The sequence below is a fragment of the Penicillium psychrosexuale genome (genome assembly GCF_028828465.1).
Source record: "Penicillium psychrosexuale strain IBT 29551 chromosome Unknown utg000005l, whole genome shotgun sequence".
In the NCBI taxonomy this organism is placed as follows: Eukaryota; Fungi; Ascomycota; class Eurotiomycetes; order Eurotiales; family Aspergillaceae; genus Penicillium; species Penicillium psychrosexuale.
This window is the reverse complement of record NW_026643190.1, coordinates 1,277,420-1,299,557: the sequence shown is the minus strand read 5'-3', so window position 1 is coordinate 1,299,557 and position 22,138 is coordinate 1,277,420. Positions and strand designations below refer to the sequence as shown.

The window sequence follows — 22,138 nt, the reverse complement described above, 5'->3', positions numbered from 1 at the left end:
GCATGGTGCGATGATACAATTTCTTTGTTTCTTCTTTTCTGTTTCATCTTAACAGTATCCCTTCATGTGCAATCATTTTCTCTTTTCTTTTTGTTATCCACTCCCGCATACCCACCGACACCCTGTCTCCCTCTCCTTGTACATAATCCCTTCCCCCCGTCTTCTTCATCCAACACTACCTGCCATGGAAATGTCGCGATGATTGGAGGGCGTATCATCGAATTGCATGTTGAGCTCGATGTTCAATGTTTCCTGCATTGTCGCCTTGTTCTTTACTCCCTACTTCCGAGCGCATGTCGTGGTCAAGTTTTATATCTGCTGCGTATCCTTGACTAGAGCCGCATTAGATGGACTGCTATTGCTTGTGATTTTCAGGATCAGGATTTAAAGACTCGCAGTTAGACAAAATCTATGTTCTCGATCTCTTCCAAGCTCTCAATTAGCATATATGGCTCGTGAAGGCGGTGATAGAGGCGGTAAGATAGTGCCCGATACTTAGTCGCCCTTATCGCAATATAAACATCGGACCAACATTTGAACATTTGAACACCCTCGGCATCTACCAATATTTCATTGGTTTAATCTTGCGCATGCGAGCATCTCGCCAAGTTCTGCGTTGGGTTTCTCCCTTCAGCTCGCCAACGAGTCAACCATGGCAAACTATATCAAATAAATCATGTATCCGACGTCATGGCTTTCTCTCCGAATCGCGTGGCCGGCGGGCTCCCGGACAAGCTCGAGCTTTCTCGTCTACTCGCCCAGCTAGATTCATGCTAGATGGAGACTCTACAATATATGCGCTCTCTACTGCAACTGGACGAGCAGCCATTGCAGTCGTGCGTGTATCGGGTCCGGCATGTGCCTCGGTATGTATTCCTCGAAGAACTACCAAAGCACCAGACTAACAATGCCATTCAGATATACAAAAGTCTCTGCCCAAACCACCCGCTTCCAAAACCGCGCTATGCAGCCCTCCGCACCCTCTATGACCCAACCCAACCCCCAACCGCAAACACAATCCTCGATGCCGGCGCCTTAGTCCTCTACTTCCCCTCCCCACGAACCGCAACAGGCGAAGACATCCTCGAACTACACATCCACGGCGGCCCCGCAATAACAAAAGCCGTCCTTTCAGCAATCGCACAGACAAACACCCCAGAGCAAACAGTGCGCTACGCCGAACCAGGCGAATTCACCCGCCGCGCCTTCATGAACGACCGTCTCAGCCTGCCTCAGATTGAAGCACTCGGCGACACTCTGTCCGCCGATACCGAGCAGCAGCGACGACTAGCTGTGCGTGGCTCCAGCGACGCATTGCTGAATCGGTACGAGCGGTGGCGGCAGGGTCTGCTGTATGCGCGCGGCGAGCTGGAGGCGCTGATTGATTTCTCTGAGGATCAGCATTTCGATGAGTCCACCGAGGAGCTTGTTTCTTCTGTTGCGGCCCAGGTGCGCACGTTGAGCGTGCAGATCGATTTCCATATTGCTAATGCGTCGCGGGGCGAGTTGCTTAGGAATGGGATTCGGGTTGCGCTATTGGGTGCGCCGAATGCTGGCAAGAGTTCCTTGCTTAACCGGGTTGTTGGGAAGGAGGCTGCTATTGTTAGTACTGAGCAAGGGACTACGAGGGATATTGTCGATGTTGGGGTTGATCTTGGAGGATGGTATTGTAAGCTTGGGGATATGGCGGGGATCCGGGCTGAGGGTAGCTCTGGTGATGGTGAGGGGGTTGTTATTGGAGCCGTTGAGAAAGAGGGCATTCGCCGGGCTAGGGAGAGGGCGTTGGAGTCTGATGTTGTTATTGTGGTTCTTTCGCTGGAAGACACTGCCACTGGCGTCCGGCTATTCGTTGAGCCGGAGGTTCTGGGTGCTGTTAATGACTGCGTGGAAGCAGGCAAGTGCCTCGTTGTGGCTGTCAACAAATGCGACAAGCTACACACTACCTTGGAAAGTGGCGTGCCGCAGTCATTGTCAGATACGATCCACGACATCTTCCCTTCGGTCCCGGTAGACCGTGTATTTACCATTTCCTGCGAGGAAGCTCGTCAGGGAGCATCGTCTCTCAATACCACTACAGACCCGGGTAATCTACAGGTCTTTCTACGTGGACTAATTGCGACGTTTGAGCAGATTGCCTCGCCTCTTGGCGTGGACGGAGATGGAGGTCAATATGATATCTCGTATTGGGAAGATTCTCTAGGTGTCACGCATCGCCAAAGCTCTAATCTTCAAATATGTCTTGATCATCTGGACGACTTCCTATCTCAAGCATCTTCTGCTGAATGTCATGATGATTCCTCGCGCGAGAGAGAACTCGGTCCTCTTGATTCCCATGTTGAATCTGAAGTCGATATCGTCACTGCTGCGGAACATCTGCGCTTTGCGGCTGATATGCTGGCTAAGATCACAGGAAAAGGCGAGAGTGGAGATGTCGAGGATGTGTTGGGGGTTGTCTTCGAGAAGTAAGTACTGGAGGGTCTTTATCTTGGTTTGCTGGTCTGGATGGCGAGCTGACTGTCGTAGATTCTGTGTCGGCAAATGAACATTCCGATTCAAGTATGGCTCCGACGAGGTTGACTTGCATCGCCGTCTTATGATAGCTTGTTCGGCAAGAGTCGTGACATCAACCGGTTGCTGGTTGCAATTGACATGATTGAAATGGTTGCTGGAAGTGCATTGTCCATCATGCACATTCTGGGCGGCCTAATTTTGGCCAGGCAAAAGCTTGGGGCAAGATCTGCTGGCGGGGGCATTGTATCCTCCTCGGCCCATTGCAGGAAACATCATGACGAATTATTTAGGCAGAGATAACTGCTGGATAGCTTCAAAGTGGTAGACGGGAGGTGACGGGAGGTGATGTGCCGATGAAGTTGCAAGAACCGATGCAATTGTGTATGAATAGCAGCTCGATAGACTAATAATGTATGCAATGGTAACCTAAGAACTACCACCACCGATCAGCAACGCGATACTTATAAGAAAGAAAAGGGAATCCCAAAATTGTCTGCCTTGGTTGCCGGGGTCTCATTCATCATCCCAGGCACCCAGAAACGGACTCCTCGGGTTTATTTCCGAAAATTAGCCACAACACTCCTATTGTCCTTGTCAAAGACAGAATTCTGTCAAACATGAATGATCTATCTGAGTCAGGACCGGATACAGTCTCCGCAAAGTACTGAAAGTACCTGGCGTGTCTCAGTTAGGCCAGATGTATCCGATGCCGAAAGACAATACAGCACGCCCTAAATTATTATATTGAGACTTGGGAGCTATTCTTGTCATCCTAGATGCTACGGTATCATGAAGAATTCCAATGCTGAGGCAAGCTTCAGCTGTAGCCCTGTATAAGGCCGAGTTTGAGGTTGAAACATGCTTCCTGGGTGTCGATCATTGTGGTTACTCGCATTTAAGATATTTCTATATTTGTTTTTTTCTATTTCTATTTCCATTGGCTATTTCTCTTTATTCGCTATTCGACTAAGATATTGTCGGAGTTTCAGTGTTTCAATTCTAAAACTCCTGTCAGATCTAAGAATAGCGGGATATCTGCATGGAATGAGATTTCTTCTAGAAGGACTATCATCCAATCAAAAATAGAAAGTACCAAGGGTAAAAGAGTAAATACCCCGAGAATAAAATAAGAAACCCACGTTGTGCTTCAGAACAAACGTCATCTCTTTACCCTGTCACCGGGGCTGACAAGGAAGTACCTTGCAGCCTCGGACAACAATGTAACTGGACTATTTAGACCCCTATTTTGGCTTAAGAGAATAAAAATCTCCTTTATACTGTCTATAATAAGCTAATAGTCTGGTAGGGGGTGGTGTAGAGTATAGGCCGGATAACCACCGATGTCTGTTGTGCAGGATGTGCTATGAATAGCTTCATCATCCCTGTCTGTCCATATGGCTTTTTCATATAGGGTGATTAGCTTTATCTGGGGATGCTTACTTTTTGCTAGGGGTTTGTTTAACCCTTATTTTTGTTTGTTTCTTTCGCCTTTCTTTGTGCTATTCTAGGGCTTTTTCATACATATAGGGCACTTTGACACTTGATCATTCTACAGAGCCTTACCTTATAGAGTGTTCTGTCAATGACAATACTGATAAACAAACAATACGAAATGGAAGAATTCAAACATTAAGTATGTTATTTGGCGATGTAAGCTATTCCACATATTGCACGCCATTCCCTTTGTGAACCAGAAACAAACCACAACGCCTCACCACACTGTAGCCTACTTCTTCTCCCCGAACAAACGAAAGCTCTGATATCTCCTCTCCCTTCCAAACCAAGCAGCCCATCACAATTGCAATGAGGTTGAAGTATTCATGACGAAGGAAACTCAAAAGTGGATGTAGTCCGAGCCAGGACACTCATAGTATTCAATGTAAAAGTCACGGAGAGCTCCTAGACACTCAGAGGGATTGAGCAAGTATGAGCAAGAAGGGCTGTGTTCGGCATGGTGATAGAGGTAAGAGACCTGAGGAAACTGGGCACAGCATTGGAAGCAGAAGAAGGGATTTTGGTCGGTGAGTCGGTTGCCATAAAACCCATATTCAGGAGACTCGAAGGCGAGAGTGCGGATGCGGTCCTGCTTCACGCAACGGCCTTCTTCGAGGTGGAAGAGGAGGCCTGAGAACCCGATCCAGTTTGTTGGGCAAAACCAGCATTCGTAGATTTGAAGACCCAGAGGATTGTTACGGTCTTGTTGTGCTGTAGGGGGATGATACATGATGGATGTGGTTGTGGATATGAAGTAGATTGATGGAGGATAGATGAAGGATGAAGAATGAGGGACGATGATGGAAGAAGTAAAAGCAGTGGAAGAGTGAAAGAGGAAGAGGTCGGGTTCTGTTTGTTTTATAGTCAGAGTACTTGCTGTTTTGGGATTCGGTTTGCTGCATGTACGTCCCTATTTTGTTTCCCTTCTCTGTTTATTCTTAGTCTCAGATACCCTCTCTAGATTATTGCATTTGATATTGATATGGAACTTCTATAACAAAAGATATATTTCACAGTCATTGGGAGTTATGGCTCAATTGAACGAAGACAAGCCAGTTTGCTATTTACTTGACTATGTCAAGACCAGCAATGATATTATTAAGACAAACCCTACTTAATTACAGTGTTCTTCAAAGCTTCCCACCTCGCAAGCACAATATATCAGAACTATCCGATCACAGGGCCGCGATACCGCAACGCAAAGCGACCAGCCAACCACATCGATCCTACAACTGCAGATAGAGCCAGTCCACTGACAGCATAGAGATCCCAGTTCCTGGCTTTAAAGGTAGACATACGCATATCAGCCGTCTGCAAGTGCATCGGGCGCAATTCCTTGCCGTCTTTGAACCGTAGCTCATTGTCGTACATGAGCTCCTCGATAAGATCGGCGGCATGATACTTACGACGACTAGCAACATTAGCAATACGCTGCAGGCGCAGCACATTCCGGCTGTATGTCTCGTTTCCTGATTTGAGAATCTTCATGGCTTTGGCGTAGACCTCATCCGATGTAAAGTTAAGCTTACTCAAAGACTCGGCGACACCTCCGGCGACCAGCCGAGCGGTGTTGGCGATTTGATCCGAGAAGATACCCATTGATAACATTGGCTTTCCATGGTAAAGGCCCTCGTTAGCACTAGATCCTCCACCATGGGTGAAGTAGAGCTTGGTTGATTCGCTGTCGAGGATAGCACGTTGAGGTGCAAAAAACGGGAAGATCCAATTCGGATGTTTGTTGTCAAGTAGATCCCCTAGGGTGATTTCGATTTCATTTTTATCGCCTGTGTTGAATTGGAAGGATGCGCTAGCAAGGTTTTAGCCGTGAGGAGAGAGATTTGATTCTTTAGTTGTAGGGTTTCTTACCTGCGGTCAAGGTCTGCTCGACATGTCTTGCCCATAGCCCAGATCACACCATCGATCACACCATCCTCTTGGAGGCGATTCGCGGCCTTCACTATCTTCGCAGCATCCTTATGGGGCAGGATGATATGAGTACCAAGGGCGATATAAAGGACTGATTTATGCCTGGCCAAGAATGGCCCGCACTGCTGGTCTAGTGGCGGGTATGTCGGACTCAAGAGAGGACCAACAGGAGCAGCAGTTGGAGGTAGATCGCGGGGGATTTCCAGCCCAAAGAAGGAGTTGACAAATATGAGATAGTCTGGTTTGCTGGGCTTATGAGGCGGATAGAAGACGCCATTGTCGCTTCGCATCTTCTTGCTCCATTTTCCTGCGCGTATGATAGCTGGGAGATCCGGAAAAAAGAAGATCTCGTTCATGATTCGTAGCCACATGGAAGTATCCTCGGATGTCATGGTCCCTGGAAGCTGGAAGCCTGGCTGGCCTGGGATGTACGGACAGGGCAACTGGAATAAAGGCATATTGGGACAGACGATGGCGATTGGTACCTTATACTCAAAGTGAATATCGTTGGCTGCCTCGACAAAGAAATCCGCAACTATCATGTCCGGTCGAGTCGCGGGGTCATCCATGATCTCTTTGAGACGATGGTAGGTTTGAGGCCAGAAGGAGTCGAACATGTATTTGGATTCCATAGCTTGTCCGATACCCTTGGAGATATCCCATGCCTGCATACGCCGATAGTGACCATCGAGTTGCTCAGGGGTTGGTCCGGGGCCTAACTGATGAAGCTTGTTGACAAAGTCATACTCAGGTTTCACCCAGCTCTCTTGTCCCTCAAGTGTTGCAAATTCAATTTCGTGGCCACGCTCCGCGAGCACCCGGCCAATTTCCAAAACAGGGGCTGTATAGGTTCTTATTTAGTTGTCTATCTGTTCACGTTTCATGTTCCATCTTACCGGCATGTGTGAATCCTCCGGTAGTAACCACCAGTAATATCTTTCGAGATAAATGTATTTGGGACTGGCTCATTGTGAGAAATAGGGGGAAATCAATTAGTTTCACTAAAAACTTGACAGAAAAGAGCGAAGCACTTATACCTCAAACCCCGAAATGGCCCCCAAACTAACATCCTCAGGCCATACTACGGACTTCGGAGAGTTTCAAACAAATCCCGCCGAGTATAGACTTGATAATTGAAGAGTCACTGGAGTTAACAGGCAAGTCCAGAGAGCTGAACGATTTGAACATTGATGCTTTAGAATGATATCCCATTATAGTTAGGGGCTTTGTACATGTCCTAACTAGAATGACAAGTTGCTCACAGAAACCTCCCACTTTTCGAATCCTCAAACTGACATAGAGAGCTCCCCCCCTTTTTTAAGCACGTGGAAATAAGTGCCGGCAGTACTAGGCCCTTACTAGCAAGGCCTGAGATTTGACACTATACATGCATGATGCAAGTATGTAACTTCAAAGGTGGCGAGACAAACATTACAAACCAGTCACCTGATGATGATAGCATGTGACTCTTTCGCCGATATCGGTCATGGTCTTCATCTTTCATATCTCAACTACTTACAACATAGAGGAAGAACAGACCTACGAAAAGAGCAATTGGGTCTAGGAAGAGAAGAAGAGTTTATTTCATACTTACTTCATACATGCACCTTTGGAAGACAACCATTTCATACTATACAACCTTGTATATGTCGATCAACCCCGCCATTCTAACGTTGATCTCTCAAATAGATTATATCATAGACAATTGGAAAGCGAGATGGGTCTGTTATATGCCTCTACTACGTACCTCGTCAGTATCAGCCATATAAGCCATCCAAAGAAATAATTCTTCAACCGAGATCGTGACTCAATGGCGCATACCGAATTGACTCATACCCCGCCATTGCCAGGATTGACATATAAAACATTCAATTGAACGTGTAAATGTAGATTCGGTGAATATATCAGACTGCATGTTGGAATTCCAGTAAATCCTGTTGTTGGAACATATAAATCGCTATATCTTCTCTTACTGTCCTTGCAAGGTTGATCCACTACGGTCCACACCTTTGAGGTTTTTCTCTTCCGCTTCTTTTCTTTCTCTTTTACATCAGTCCACCTCAATTAATCTCACTATGCCTTCCCGACAAGAAGTATCCTACTTTGGAGCTGGTCCAGCTCCCCTCCCGACCTCAGTCGTTGAAGCCGGCGCAAAGGCATTCGTCAACTTCAACGACGTCGGACTCGGACTCGGCGAGATCTCGCACCGCTCCCCCACCGCCAACAAGATCCTCAACGATGCCAAAGCCAACCTCTCCGCTCTCCTCGATATCCCCGATAACTATGAGATCCTGTTCATGCAGGCCGGAGGCAGTGGCGAGTTCAGCGCTGTCGTGCAAAACCTGGTCCCCGTCTGGATTGAGCGCCGCCGCCGCAGGGCCGAAGCCGACGTGAAGAAGGCACAGCCCGGTGCGGAGCAGGCTCAGGTTGACGAATTGGTCTTCCAGAGACTTCAGAAGGAGGTCGATGAGGAGCTCAAGCTGGATTACCTCGTGACTGGATCTTGGTCGCTCAAGGCTTCCCAGGAAGCGAGTAGACTGATCGGCTCGAAATATGTGAATGTTGCTCTTGATGCTCGCAAGGCCAACGGGGGGAAGTTTGGAAAAATCCCCGCTGAGGATACCTGGTCATTGACTCCTACCAAGAAGGAGGGCGGCAAGGGCTCTGCGTTTGTCTACTTCTGCGACAACGAGACCGTCGATGGTGTCGAGTTCCAGCAGTTCCCCAAGTCATTGGAGGCTCAGGGTCAGGATGCTGAAGATGAGCGTCTCGTGGTCGCCGATATGAGCTCCAACTTCATCAGCCGGAAGGTTGATGTCAGCAAATACGCGGTCATTTTCGTACGTTGACTTCAATCTTTCCGCGTTATGAGTGTAGTACACTAACAATATATACAGGGCGGCGCACAAAAAAACATCGGTGTCACCGGTATCACCATTGCCATCGTTCGCAAGGATCTCCTCCCTCCCCAGACCGCGACTCCTTCCCCTGCTCTCCTCCACCGGTTGAACATTGGCGGCCTTCCCGGCCCAATAGTCCTCGACTACGCAATCACCGCAAAGAACAACTCCCTCTACAACACCCTCCCCATCTTCAACCTCTGGATTGCCGGCCAGGTCATGGCCGACCTGATGGCCGAGTTCAGCGCTCAAAAAGTCAGCGGGCAAGAGGAAGTAGCCAACAAGAAGGCAGAGCTTATCTACGGTGCTTTGGACAAGTTCCCGCAAGTGTACCAGGTTGTTCCTGACGCTAGCGTCCGCAGCCGCATGAACATCTGCTTCCGTGTCAGCGGCGGTGATGATGCAAAGGAGAAGGAGTTCATCGCTGGCGCTGAAAAGCGTCTTCTCCAGGGCCTCAAGGGCCACCGTAGTGTAGGCGGTATGCGCGCCAGCAACTACAATGCTGTCCCATTGGAGAACGTGCAGAAGCTAGTAAAGTACCTCGAGGACTTTGCTACAGCACAGTAGATCCGTTTGGATATAATATCGGTGTTTGAGCGAATTCAACCTGGGGCTTTTGGCCAGGAACGTGTGATAGGTAACGAAATAGGACGCCAGAATGTGTCCAGGACAGTTGCGACTGTTTATTCAACATAACTCCCAGTATATCCATGCTATATATATGCTTTAATGACAAAAATGTTTCCGATGTTGGTACAAAAGCCCAAGAGAAAGTGCTCAGAGCTTCCACACAGCCCATTCTTTGAGATCAAGTTCCTTGATGATTCCTTTTAGGGGGCCCTGGAGCTCCTGACCTTGCGCCCACAGCTTAGGCCCAGCCATGTAGCTGATGAACCCCTCAGGACCAGAAACCAAAATCAACTTGCTCCTGCGAGAGTTGCCTTTTGACGCTGGTGCAATAGCACCTCGGATATCTTCCTTTCCAATGAACGTGTTCTCCTCGTCCAGATAATAATCCACAATAACCTGCCCGGGATACTGGGCCTTGAGCGCCTCTAGCTCTCGCACAATAATAGAAGTGTCTTCTGTTCGTACAACATCCACAGGCTTTTCCGAAGTATTATCCCGACTCTTCGAGCCAAACCACCCAGAGAACCAGCCCCGGCGTGACTGCGGCTTCAGCGAGTCACTATGACCACCAGCACAGTCATCCTTTATCCGATTCGCCCACAAGATATGGATCGTCGGTCGATGCTCAGTATGTTTGCGATTCAAAAGAGAATACGCAGCCTGCAGAGCCGGCGCAATCCCCGTCCCACCAGCAATAAAGACAATATCCCCCGTTTCCTTCGAGATCGCGCATTCGATCTTGGGTCCACGAATCTCGACGTCAGCACCAACAGCAATATTATGCAGGTAGCGCGAGACCTCTCCGAAGGGATCCTTTCGAATGAAGAAGCGCAGGCAGCCCTCGTTCTCGTCGTCGACACTTAGCGATGTCGCTGCCGTCGTGGGCAGCGGCGTGTAATCCCGTCCGATTTGTAATTGTGGTTGCTTGAACATCACACTCCAGACTCCCGTCTGCCATGCTTCCTCGTAGACATCGTAGTTGCTGTCGCTGGGTATGCGTGGCCGCAGCGTGAAAAGGCTGCTGGTTGCCGACACGGGCTCGCGGGATACAATGCTGTATTTGGTGAATGTTTCGGGGTTCAAGGTGGCGGATGATGTATTTTGGGATTGGATATAGGCGCCTGCACCTGCTGCTGTTACACCCACGAAGGCGATGCTTAGCCAGCGGCGCGAGTTGGAACGGGGGGACTTTGGTGACGTCGGGGTTGCTGAGGTTGAAGCATAGCGTACAGGCCGAGCTACAGCTCTGAGACCCTGGCTGCCTCTACAGCATAAAGAAGATAGGTTGTTCATGTGGAAGTGCAATTGAAGAAAAAAGAAATCGCGGGGGGTCGAGGCCAAGGGAGAGCCGGGCGATCGACAAGAAAATACACCCCCTTGGCGGTTTCTTCTTCTTCTTTACTTCAACTCACTTTGGAGATTTCTCCTCTACCGACTTGACATTCTCGTTCTCGACATTCTCTTCGGGCAATGGAGACTTCTCTTGGCTACTCCTGACGACATACCTTTCCGCTACCCTCTCCCTCTCCTCGACGATTTATACCACACGGACACAAAGAGAACATGTCGAATACATATCAAGGCAACAGGAATGGTAGCCTCGCTGCGCCTCGAGACTCACTAGAACTCGCCTCCCTCGCATCCTCATCTCCTGGCTCCGTAGGCGGGTCATCACGCTCCTCTTCCCCCGACGGTGTCTCTTCATCCCGCAAGCTCTCCCTTGAGGACGAAGATCCTCTCGCAGAATCGCATCAAGATGCCGAGCTAGGGCGCCGTCACAGAGCTCAGAGCTCATTCTCCATATCCTCAGCTTTTGATTTCGGGCGCAATCTGTTCCCGCTGTCGCAAACACAGGGTGGCTACGCGCCCCTAGGTACTCCGTCCGCGGACAGACTAGGGTTCACAGACGGATCGCTGGAGCGGAATAAAACATTGACATATCTGAATGGGCTATCACTCATCGTTGGGCTGATTATTGGATCTGGTATCTTCTCGTCACCGAGTCAGGTCAATGCCAACGCGGGGTCGCCGGGCGCCTCGCTCATCGTTTGGGCTGTGGCTGGTCTACTGGCCTGGACGGGCGCTGCTAGCTATGCAGAGCTGGGAGGAGCAATTCCGCTGAACGGAGGCTCGCAGATCTATCTGTCCAAGATCTTTGGAGAGCTGACGGGTTTCCTTTTCGCATGGTGCGCCGTGTTAGTATTGAAACCTGGCTCTGCGGCGATTATCTCTCTCATCTTTGGCGAATACGTTGTCCGTGCGTTTGTGGGCGCTGATGTTGGCGACGTAAATCCTTGGATCAACAAGGGTGTTGCATTTGGAGGGCTTGTCGCAGTGACTCTGCTCAATTGCATCTCCACCAAGTTCGCTACCCGCATTGGTGATTTCTTTATGTTCTTCAAGTTCGTTGCTCTGCTAGGTGTCACAGTCATCGGGATTATAGTTGCTGTGACTGGCTTCTCGGCTGGAGGCAACGCAAATGAAGAATGGAAGACGACAGGATGGTTCGAGGGAACCACCACCGAGATATCTGATTTTGCAGTGGCCCTGTATGCAGGTCTTTGGGCATTTGACGGCTGGGACAATGTAAGTTGACACTCAAGTATTTGGAATGCTTCCACTCACATCTTGCAGACCAACTACGTGACGGGCGAATTCAAGAACCCAAACCGCGATCTGCCCCGAGTCATCCACACGGCGATGCCACTGGTCATCATCTCCTATCTGCTCGCCAATGTCTCATATTTCCTTGTTCTTCCTCACTCCACCATTGAGGCAAGCAACACCATCGCCGTCCAATTCGGCGCAAAAGTATTCGGCGCCCCCGGAGCCTTGATTTTAGCTCTCGTCGTCTCAGCCAGCTGCTTCGGAGCTCTAAACGCAACCACCTTCACAAGCGGCCGACTAGTCTACGCAGCCGGCAAGGAAGGGTATCTCCCCTCAATATTCGGCCGGATCGGTCTCCACGCCTCCTCGCAAGGCCCTCCAGCAAGCAGCCGACTACGCCGCCGCTCCTGGGCCAGCAGGGCCCTCTCCCGTTTCTTCGGCGATAACTCCAGACTCGGCTTCACGCCAATATATGCCATGGCTTTTAACAGCGTCCTAACAACTATCTACATCGTCGTCGGCGAGTTCGGCACCCTCGTCACTTTCTACGGTGTAGCCGGATACACCTTCTACTTCCTCACCGTTCTCGGCCTGATCGTCCTCCGTATCCGTGAACCCCTGTTGGAACGTCCCTACCGCACCTGGATCACCACACCCATTATATTTTGCTGCGTGAGCCTTTTTCCTTCTCAGCCGAGCTGTCATCTCCGAGCCCTTGCAAACGCTCATCGTCGTCGCGTTCATCATCACCGGCGTGCCCGTCTACTACTGGCGTATTTATAAGCGAGATGGTCGGATCGATCTTCCCAGCTGGAAATTCTGGAAGCGCCAATAAATTCGGGGAAACTCTCCGCCCGCTCTGATCCTGTTCGCTCTTATGATTGTGATACCCATGCGTATATAGCTAGGGTGTATGGTGCGAAGTGAAAGCTGTCTCTGGTGTTTGTGCGTGTATTCGCGCTTCCAATGGAAGCCCTTTTGGCGACGATGTGATGACCATGGCTTTAGGCGGGTGCATTCTGATTGCTTCATCTTTTTGCTAGTTGCATGATGCCCCACGCCGCGTCTACTTCTACCCTGTTTTATTAGAGATCTAGCGCGCTGCATACTACATGCGGTGCATACTGTATATAATCTTCATAATATTTGCATATTGTAATCTCTCATACACCAAGACTATCCCATATAGAAGCTCGCACGAGAACTGCAGTTGGCTGATCCCCGTCCACCCCAGCATCAGCATCAGCATCAGACTCCGCGAAGAACAGTGGTCCGAAGCAATTAGCTGCTGGGTGGTAGATTCGTGTAGATATGACCGTTCTGTCATTGACAAAAACTTCTAACACGCTTGAGTCGAAGAAAGCGTGCACTCGAAGCGTTTCTTCAACCTCGTCACCTCGCTCATTCAGGCAAGTAAATAGCGTGTGCGGAGCAGTTTCATAGCCGTGGTTTACTTCAGTGTCGTCAATCAAAGGTCGATGGATTTCAAAGGTCTCACTTCGTTGATCCCAGGAAAGGGTCGTGCAATCTTGACCGTCTAGATGAACGAGTATCAGTTCAGTATATGTATGATAGATCCGACGAATCAGAACCAATGTCTTACCATGAGTGTGTAGAATCCTGATACCCACACGTGCACAGGATCTACTAACCGAAAATTCGGCGTCGATTTCCCATTTAGATGTCCCCAACAGCATCGCACTTTGTGAAGGTGATGTGGACAGGGCAACGTCAGCGAGGTGGCTCTCCCGTGCACTCTGTCTGAGCCGCGCAAGTCGGCTATCTGGGTTGATCTTCATGGTATGGATCGTGAAAGTACCAGTACCAGGTGCATCGGGGACTGCTTCAATTGAGGTAATCGAACTCAACTCCGAGATTCGTGCCTTCTTGACATTTCTCATTGTCATCAATCCCACCACACGAGGAAGTGAAAGCAGGCCACTGAATCCTTGACGATGACGCAGAGAATTGGACAGGTCCTCTTCCGTGATCCAGCCATAGACGATACGTTGCGAGGTTTGAGGGTCGTAGAAGGAGTTGGCCGCATAGTAGCAGCCATGATCGAAGATACCAGAGAAAGCATACGAGGCTAGAGCACCGTCTGTGGAGGTAGATTGCTTTTCTCCGTTGGATGTGACAGATATCCAGAACTGGCCTCGGGGTTCTCGTCTCCGACGTGCTTCTTGGGCCGCGTCTTGGTTTGAACTCTCGAATGGCACACAGCCCTCGGCTCCCACTATGATGAAGTCCCGAGACGTGGTATCATTGGTCAAGGTCATCAGATTAGCAACTTCCCAGTTCAGGCCATAGTCGCCTGACCAGCGAGATGGGTGTAGATTGAGGCCGACGTCGATCAATGGGCCAATGAACTCCCACTTGCTGAGATCTGTTGCTTGGACAGTGTAGACAAATACTGTTGGAGTTTTCTTGGAAATTCCTCCTGACACAAAGCCATATAGTGTTGACCGTGTGTGTTTGGAAAGAGGTCCTTCGGCCCAAGTTGTGATAAAAGGATCTCTCCAGCCCGTCACATTAAGATGTGAAGGCGGGCCAGTGAGGAACGGGTTGCAGTCCTGGCGCTCCCAGGTCTTGCCTCCGTCTTGCGAGACAGCTAAACTGAGAGACTCACTACCGAGTGTATATGGGAGCGTATAACGGATTGGGAGATGGCTCACGGAGGTGTATATGGCTGTGAGAGCTCCCGGCTGTCCGAAGGCATCGGTTGCCTGTAGACATCCCGTAAAGACACCGAGGCGGTCATATTCAGTAGCGGGCGTCAAGATGGGATCGGTGGATATCGTCCATGACACCAGGTCTGGGGATATAGCATGGCCCCAGGAGATATTGCCCCAATCATTCCCGTGCGGGTTCCATTGGAAGCATAAATGGTATAAGCCTGTTTTTGGGTCGTATCCCAATCCATTTGGGTCATTCATCCATCCTGCTGGTGCCATGACATGGAATGATGGTCTCCATTGTGAAGGATTACGAAGCGATTTCTCTTCATGAGATAGGTCATTAACTTCATGGGTTAATCCGTGCATTTCGCCAATAATCCACTCATCTAGCCGGGAATATGAGTTTTACGAGGTTGCTCAGATTCGCACACCTTAAAACATAGGAAATCTTGAACGAGTCCGGTCTTCAAGACGATTCGGGGGTTAATCGGGAATAGGTTCGGTGTAAGGAGGATTGTCGGCGAAATGCAATATATAGATCAATATAAATCAATGCAAATCAAAACAAGTCTATACAAAGCATCAGAGTATATAATGCGATAGTCAGACGGGTAACTGATCTGAATAAATGCAATGAAGATGCATTCCCTCGAGTCGCAATGGGAGATCTCGGAGAAACTTCCCCCAATAAATCCGGGGAGTTTAGGTTTTTGGGGAATCCGGGGAACTCCCTTTCTTCAACATACAACTTGAGCCTTATGGAAGTGTGTCTTCCAGGGTATTGGCTCACACAATCTGCATGTCTTTCAAGTGTGGCTCGACTGAGACTCAAGTCGACTACTCGAACTCGGGCGCGCGGAAGTCACACGCGATCAATGTCCAGTTAATTTTCGCCTGTACAGTGTTTGGTGCCGCATCATTCTTGTACGGATTCGATGACAAGATTATATCCCCTGTTGCTGCATTGCCGGATTTTGTAAGTGCTCGTTCTTTTCATAACACAAAATGTTCCAAGCTGATTCGGAGCAGGTCGAGAAATTCCAAGGACCTAACCCAGTCACTGGGCAGTATGTCCTCACGGCTCGCAATCAAAATCTAGTTTTCTCCCTTCCATTGGTGGCGTCCGTGATCGGAGGTCTGCTTGCTTCGCCACTGAATTTCCACCTTGGTCGCAAATGGCCTTTGATTATTGCGTATTTCATATCTATCGGTGGCGGATTGCTGCAAGTCTTTGCGCCAAATTTGGGGTCCTTTGTGGGAGGTCGTTCTATCAATTCGGTTGCTTTGGGTATCATAAATGCAACTGCCCCTTTGTATATCTCCGAGGTATTGATCCCTACCGCTTGTTCAATGTTCAATCTCGCTCATTCTTACAATTAGGTGGTTCCCGCCTCTATACGTGGAAGATGCGTCAGTTCAATGAATATTTTGAATCTAACCGCTGGCGTGGTAGGCACTGTGGTGGTCTTCAGAACTGAAAAGATTGAAGGGAACCTATCGTACCAGATCCCAATGGCTGTACAATGTGCTCTGCCTGTGCTTCTTCTGTTCCTAACGGTGCCCCTTCCAGAAAGCCCGCAATGGCTGGTCGGGAAGGGAAATATAGAAAACGCTCGACGCAACCTGCGGAAACTGCGTGGGTCCAGTGACGACCAGGTTGAAAATGAACTCCGTCTCATGATGCTGTCTGAAGAAAATGAGCGCGAGATACACGCCCAGACCAAGTTCTGGCACATATTCCAACGAGAGCACCTCAAGCGTACCCTCACTGCGGGCTCATTTTTCTCTCTTAACCAAATATCAGGCGTCATTCTTTCAACAACATATACAACCGTCTTCCTCGCAGTACTAGGGGTTGCAGACGTCTTCGCCCTGACAATCATCTCATCCTGCTGCACATTAGCCGGCACTATGGCCGCACCCTTCGTCATCGACCGTGCCGGTCGACGTCCCACGGCATTCGTCGGAATGGGGATTCTGTTCGTAATCGACGCCGTGGCTGGTGGCTTAGCCTTTGACAATGGCAACAAGAAAGCCACTATGGCCATTGCCGCTTTGTCCTTCGTATTCAACTTCTTCTGGGCCTCTTCCTTCTTCTCGCTGTCAATCCTCATGCCCTCCGAGATGGCAACTCCCAAACTCCGCCACCACACCATGGCCTACACGATCGCCTGTGCACAAACAACCGCCGTTATCACCACCCTCGTTGTTCCGCAGCTGACTTCGGCGGATGCAGCTAATCTTGGCGCGAAGACTTATCTCGTCTTCGCTGCCTGCATGGCTGTTATCATTGTCTTTTTCTACTTTTTCATGCCGGAGACGCGTGGTCGGACTTTTGCTGAGATTGATGAGATGTACGCGGCTAAGATCCCTATGTGGAAGTGGAGGTCGTATGAGACTTCATTGGAGTTGAGGGCCCGTGAAAAGGATTTGTGACAGAGCCTCGATTAGTTTATTTTTCTAATTGAAGTCTGTAAAATATACTCGAGTAAATACTCTATGCTTTTCGCATTGTACCGATCATGGATATATAAACTTGGGTATAGTTGAACTCGCTATATTGGTACACTGTAAAATCTAGTGAAACCCGATTTTTCCATGACATGAGCCAAGGTATTAAAAAAGTAAATTGTACAAATCGAAGACCCATTCGTGCAAGGAATTGGAAAATGACGCAGGCCAAGTAAAAAAAAACCTCCCTAAGAGCCTCATCATTGCGCCCACTCTGCAGCTTTGGGTTCCATGATCTGTAGCGAGCGTAGGTGAGCTCTATACTTCTCCAGGTAAGGATGGTTTCCACCGCGGAAGCTGGTCATAAGTAACAAAAAGTCTTCTGCGAGACTCTGGGCTGTGGAAGTTGTAGTTGTCGGTATTATTTCGGGGAAATTGACGGGCATGTTTAGGCCAATCCCGTAAGAGGGATTTGTGTTGCATAGGATGTTTGTGGCGCAGATTGCGATATCGTACAGCTTTTCGGTCTAGATGTTGAGTTGTTAGTAAGGGATAAAGGTCAGAGATTACAGCAAGTTACATACCAAACCGATACCATGGGCTTCCATGGAGCTCAGCCGTAATGACTGGCACAGCCGGAGAGTGGATTCAGCAACGGAGACGGCATATCCGAAGCTTAGCTCGGGTTGTTCCGAATGGGCACTCAGAAGGCCGTGGGTTGAGGAGAGGAGCCAGACACGGTTCTGGAGCCATTTCTGGGTGATAAAAACGTCCGCTGCTTGGGTCTCTCGTAGGCCCATGGCAAATGTGACATTTCTGCTTTCGCGGCCTTCCTTGGCTCGCTCGAACCAGTCATAGCCGCGATATCGTTCGGCTTGGTTGACTCGATTGAGATTTTGGTGGATGGAGAGTGCCTTGACTGCGGTGAGTCTCTGGCAGTACCCGTTGCTACCATCACATCGGCGGTTCCAGCAGTCGATGACATCTTCGTCGATGGCATCGAATAGTTCCATCATTCGTGCGAGACCCATCATTCCCTCGGCATCCTTCTCGTTGTGGACCACAATTCCAGAGACGACGCTATGCGTGGCGCTGTGGATGAAGTCATGCACTGACCGCATAGTGAATCCGGGCTTCCCCCAGAAGGTTATTGGATGTCGCCGTTGCAAAGCATAGGCTCTGAAGTTTATGGTTAGCGAGTTGATTTTGAGGAGGGCTAGTAATTCTAATTACCTTTCCGTAATAGAGAGGACGAGGTACGTTCGCAGCCGCTGGCCCTTCTCTTCCCCAGACAGATCCTGATATGACTCGGGATCATTCAATCCCAGCGTGGCCGCAAGATCTAGTGCCTCCCGTATCCGGAGCCACGCTGCGTTGTGCTGGTTACTTCCAAACAAACAGCCAAAGAGGAAGAAACTCGTTAGAACAGCTTCAATAGTTGGATTCTCGCCAAAATCTGAACAGCTTCGCATTTTGGTCGCTGCGTTCATCATGGCTCGTGCCTGCAGAGCTCGAGATGAGGACGTCGGCCGCTCGTTGATCTCAATTGGCTGTGTGAGCGAGAATGCACATAACGACAAGAGCATGGCCCCGAACTGAGAATTCTTGCGATGTTCTTGTGTGATCATTGAGGTGTACAGAGATGACCGGTTGAGCACGGGTATGGTCGGATGTAGCCGATCAAAGTAGACATCAATCCAGGGGATTATATTTGCTTCATTGATTGTGGATGGCCAAATTGCATCGGTCTCCTGGGTATCTGAGCGCATAGACCTCACGGTTGGTGAGAATGCCATATTTGGACCTTCCTGGGGTATTCCCATGGCCGCAGCCGCAGCATCGGGGACAGGTTGAATGATAGACGGGAGAGATGGCCGGAGATATACATTACTTCCTGGTAAATCGAAGATAGGGACTTGCGCATCCAGATTATCCGGAAGCCAGTACTCGACGTCATTTCGATCGTTCCAGCTCAGGCCGCTGTTGTGAGAATCTATAGATGGGGTTTCCTCACCCCAGGCTGCCATCGGAGGAGGTATACCTGTAGGTGCCAATCCGGCGCCCTCTAAGGGCATCGTGGCTGGACCATGAGTGGGGGCCCCCCAAGGTGCTCTAGGTAAAGCTTGACCAGACTCCACCGATGAGGATGGAGCTTGAAATTGGAAGCCATTCTTAGACTCTTGAGTAGGAATGACAGTTTGCTGCTGTCGAATTTGCGACACGCGACTTTGTCCCTGTCAGTGAGATTATTTATAGTCACGGGCCATTACTCACTGCCCGGTTGGTCCGCGCTTCTTCTGTGGTTGAAGGAATGTACAATCGAAGCCCATAGACTCACAGGCCTTGCAGGGCTGTGACAAGCTACACTGGGGTGGTCAGTTAGTACATTGACTGTTCATTTAATATATAGGGGGCGGTGGATATCCTACCTTGATCTTGCGAAATTTGCATTGGTCACATGCCCTCTTGGCAATAGGCGATTTATGAGATCGAATGGGGCCAGTGGCAGAGCCTGGCGATCTAATTTCCATAATATAAAGATAAAGCTGAATACGAAGTAGCTGCAGAGCTATAGGCTCAGGTAGAGAGAGATTGTCGGACATAAAATCTAGTGAGGTCGAAGGGTCTGACCCACATTGGCCCCCTTCCCCTCTCCTGTTTCCTCTCTTTTCGCTCCTCAAACGACCTTCACGTCAAGAAGATCATGAAAAAACCCGCCAAATTAACTGGGGAACGGCAAATCCCGCTGAGATTGGACTGAAGAAAAAAACCAATCAACTAATATATGGCATTTGACCAGAATGTGCCACGTCTCCACTTGATAAGAGTGGCCCTCGGAGTGTAGTCCGAGCAGACTATATTAAGCTAGTCTTGACCTCCGTGAAAATGGCAAATGATAGCAAAAATGGGCAGTTCACAGTCGTGGGAAGAGATTGTCGCTCACAAAAGGCTCATCAGAGACCAACTTATCGCACCGTACTTAGTTGATGTAGCTCAACGTCTGCCGCAAGTACAGAACCCCGAGGAGCGTACTCGGCTAGAAGATCCCTTGATTCAGAAGATAACAGATATTGACAATGTTGCCGCCCTACTGGAATGCCTGGGGAAGGGGGAGTTCCAAGCAGAACAGGTGATCAAGGCATATATCCAACGGTATGTCTGTTATCGGGGTTGGAATAGACCATATACTAATATCCTCGGTAGGGTTGTGGTAGCACATCATTTGGTATGTGTCTTTCATCCTCGTCTCTATTTCCATTGACCAACTCACTGATATAATCTGGCATGGATAGACAAACAGCCTGACCGAGATTCTTTTCGAAGATGCCTTAGAACAGGCAAAGCAGCTAGACGTCGAGTTTGCAGAAACCGGAAAGCTCAAGGGTCCCCTGCATGGAATCCCGATCACGCTGAAAGACCAATTCAATGTCAAAGGCGTTGACACGACCTTGGGATATGTGGGCAGGTGCTTCGCCCCCGCCCAGGAAGACGCAGTGCTCGTGCAGATCTTGAAGAACATGGGCGCTATCGTCATCGCGAAGACAAACCTTCCACAGAGTATCATGGTTCGTCTGAGTATCATCACTGGCTGTATCCGATTCGGAGATTGACTCCATTTCCAGTGGGCCGAAACCGATAATCCTCTCTGGGGACTCACAACCAATCCTCGCAATCCAATCTTTACACCCGGTGGCTCAAGTGGCGGCGAAGCCGCTTTGTTGACATTGCATGGATCGCTATTCGGATTCGGAACTGATATCGGCGGGAGTATAAGAATGCCACAGGCTATAGTGGGATTGTATGGCTTCAAACCAAGCGTAAATACCAACCGCCATGAACAAACTGCCTATCCAACGGTATGTGCTGATAAACTCCCGAACAGAGTGCCAGACTCCCCTATGAGGGTGTACCCGTCTCCACCGAAGGTCAAGAACATGTCCCATCTTCCATCGGCCCGATGGCCCGGGATCTCTCGTCTATCTGCTACGTGAGCCGTCTGCTAGCGAGTAGTCAGCCCTGGGACCTCGATCCGCGATGCGCTCCTCTTCCCTGGAACGAGACTGCCTTCCAAGAACCCCAAAACCGACCTTTGGTCATCGGCTTGATCCTGGATGACGGCATAGTAAAGGTCCACCCGCCTATTGCGCGCGCCCTGCAAGAACTCTCGACAGTGCTTAAAGCAAATGGTCACGAGGTTGTGGTCTGGGATACATCTGACCATGCGGGGTGCATTGAGATCATGGATCTCTTCTACACGGTCGACGGGGGTGAGGATATTCGTCGGGATGTAGCTGTCGCCGGCGAGCCGTTTATTCCTCACGTTGAAGCACTAGTTAACCGAGGCAAGGCTATCCCAGTTTATGACTATTGGCAGTTGAACAAGCGGAAAGCTGCAGTGCAAAAGAAATATCTGGATAAGTGGAATGCCGTGCGGTCCCCTTCAGGTCGTGCTGTCGACGTTCTGCTAAGTCCTACTTTGTCGCATACGACTGTGCCTCATCGGAAATTCCGTTGGGTTGGTTATACTAAAATTTGGAATTTGCTAGATTATCCGGCTTTGACATTCCCGGTGGATAGGGTGAGGGCTGATCTGGATGTGTTGCCCTCGGAGCCTTATGTTCCAAGAAACAGTGTCGACGAGTGGAATTGGAATCTGTTCGATCCGAAACAGGCGGATGGATATCCGGTGAATCTGCAGATCATCGGGAAGAAACTCCAGGAAGAGAAGGTATTGGGGGCTGCTACAGTTATTGAGAAGCTCTGGAAAAGTCATGTCGACAAATCCAATTGAGCTATCTAGGATTTATAGGCAGAATATAAAGTTGGGTCAACTCGCAGACTGAATGGCGTACATCGCCGTGGATTGAACTGATTTTTGGAATAAATGGTAGACGTAACTCATTATGCGGCTTGATGGGATATCTGCCTCCAGAGTCACTT

The 22,138-nt window shown here is 49.5% G+C and overlaps 10 protein-coding genes across 10 annotated transcripts; 5 read left to right on the top strand and 5 right to left on the bottom strand.

The window, feature by feature from the left end:
• Positions 1 to 590: 590 nt before the first annotated feature.
• N7518_009396 (tRNA modification GTPase) lies at positions 591 to 2,542 on the top strand (the record flags this gene model as incomplete). Its single annotated transcript, XM_057190322.1, has 3 exons — positions 591 to 866; positions 919 to 2,462; positions 2,524 to 2,542. The coding sequence occupies 3 exons, from the start codon at positions 591 to 593 to the stop codon at positions 2,540 to 2,542; spliced, it is 1,839 nt and encodes a 612-aa protein (XP_057037978.1).
• Positions 2,543 to 4,345: 1,803 nt separating this feature from the next.
• On the bottom strand, positions 4,346 to 4,735 carry N7518_009395 (uncharacterized protein; the record flags this gene model as incomplete). Its single annotated transcript, XM_057190321.1, has 1 exon — positions 4,346 to 4,735. One exon carries the CDS (start codon positions 4,733 to 4,735, stop codon positions 4,346 to 4,348), a length of 390 nt encoding a protein of 129 aa, XP_057037977.1.
• A 437-nt stretch (positions 4,736 to 5,172) lies between these two features.
• N7518_009394 (glycosyltransferase family 1 protein) lies at positions 5,173 to 6,900 on the bottom strand (the record flags this gene model as incomplete). The annotated part of the gene is made up of 3 exons (XM_057190320.1): positions 5,173 to 5,812; positions 5,872 to 6,772; positions 6,828 to 6,900. 3 exons carry the CDS (start codon positions 6,898 to 6,900, stop codon positions 5,173 to 5,175), a joined length of 1,614 nt encoding a protein of 537 aa, XP_057037976.1.
• Positions 6,901 to 8,006: 1,106 nt separating this feature from the next.
• On the top strand, positions 8,007 to 9,398 carry N7518_009393 (O-phospho-L-serine:2-oxoglutarate transaminase; the record flags this gene model as incomplete). Its single annotated transcript, XM_057190319.1, has 2 exons — positions 8,007 to 8,771; positions 8,829 to 9,398. The coding sequence occupies 2 exons, from the start codon at positions 8,007 to 8,009 to the stop codon at positions 9,396 to 9,398; spliced, it is 1,335 nt and encodes a 444-aa protein (XP_057037975.1).
• Positions 9,399 to 9,608: 210 nt separating this feature from the next.
• Positions 9,609 to 10,754, bottom strand: N7518_009392 (cytochrome b5 reductase family protein; the record flags this gene model as incomplete). The annotated part of the gene is made up of 1 exon (XM_057190318.1): positions 9,609 to 10,754. One exon carries the CDS (start codon positions 10,752 to 10,754, stop codon positions 9,609 to 9,611), a length of 1,146 nt encoding a protein of 381 aa, XP_057037974.1.
• Positions 10,755 to 11,024: 270 nt separating this feature from the next.
• On the top strand, positions 11,025 to 12,903 carry N7518_009391 (putative amino acid transporter; the record flags this gene model as incomplete). Its single annotated transcript, XM_057190317.1, has 3 exons — positions 11,025 to 12,047; positions 12,096 to 12,740; positions 12,781 to 12,903. 3 exons carry the CDS (start codon positions 11,025 to 11,027, stop codon positions 12,901 to 12,903), a joined length of 1,791 nt encoding a protein of 596 aa, XP_057037973.1.
• A 328-nt stretch (positions 12,904 to 13,231) lies between these two features.
• N7518_009390 (glycoside hydrolase family 32 protein) lies at positions 13,232 to 15,022 on the bottom strand (the record flags this gene model as incomplete). Its single annotated transcript, XM_057190316.1, has 1 exon — positions 13,232 to 15,022. One exon carries the CDS (start codon positions 15,020 to 15,022, stop codon positions 13,232 to 13,234), a length of 1,791 nt encoding a protein of 596 aa, XP_057037972.1.
• A 523-nt stretch (positions 15,023 to 15,545) lies between these two features.
• N7518_009389 (uncharacterized protein) lies at positions 15,546 to 17,182 on the top strand (the record flags this gene model as incomplete). The annotated part of the gene is made up of 3 exons (XM_057190315.1): positions 15,546 to 15,722; positions 15,776 to 16,072; positions 16,127 to 17,182. 3 exons carry the CDS (start codon positions 15,546 to 15,548, stop codon positions 17,180 to 17,182), a joined length of 1,530 nt encoding a protein of 509 aa, XP_057037971.1.
• A 275-nt stretch (positions 17,183 to 17,457) lies between these two features.
• Positions 17,458 to 19,728, bottom strand: N7518_009388 (CeGAL family transcription factor; the record flags this gene model as incomplete). The annotated part of the gene is made up of 5 exons (XM_057190314.1): positions 17,458 to 17,724; positions 17,782 to 18,376; positions 18,431 to 19,423; positions 19,472 to 19,563; positions 19,627 to 19,728. The coding sequence occupies 5 exons, from the start codon at positions 19,726 to 19,728 to the stop codon at positions 17,458 to 17,460; spliced, it is 2,049 nt and encodes a 682-aa protein (XP_057037970.1).
• A 374-nt stretch (positions 19,729 to 20,102) lies between these two features.
• Positions 20,103 to 21,989, top strand: N7518_009387 (uncharacterized protein; the record flags this gene model as incomplete). Its single annotated transcript, XM_057190313.1, has 5 exons — positions 20,103 to 20,350; positions 20,402 to 20,423; positions 20,491 to 20,763; positions 20,821 to 20,988; positions 21,081 to 21,989. 5 exons carry the CDS (start codon positions 20,103 to 20,105, stop codon positions 21,987 to 21,989), a joined length of 1,620 nt encoding a protein of 539 aa, XP_057037969.1.
• Between the last annotated feature and the right edge of the window lie 149 nt (positions 21,990 to 22,138).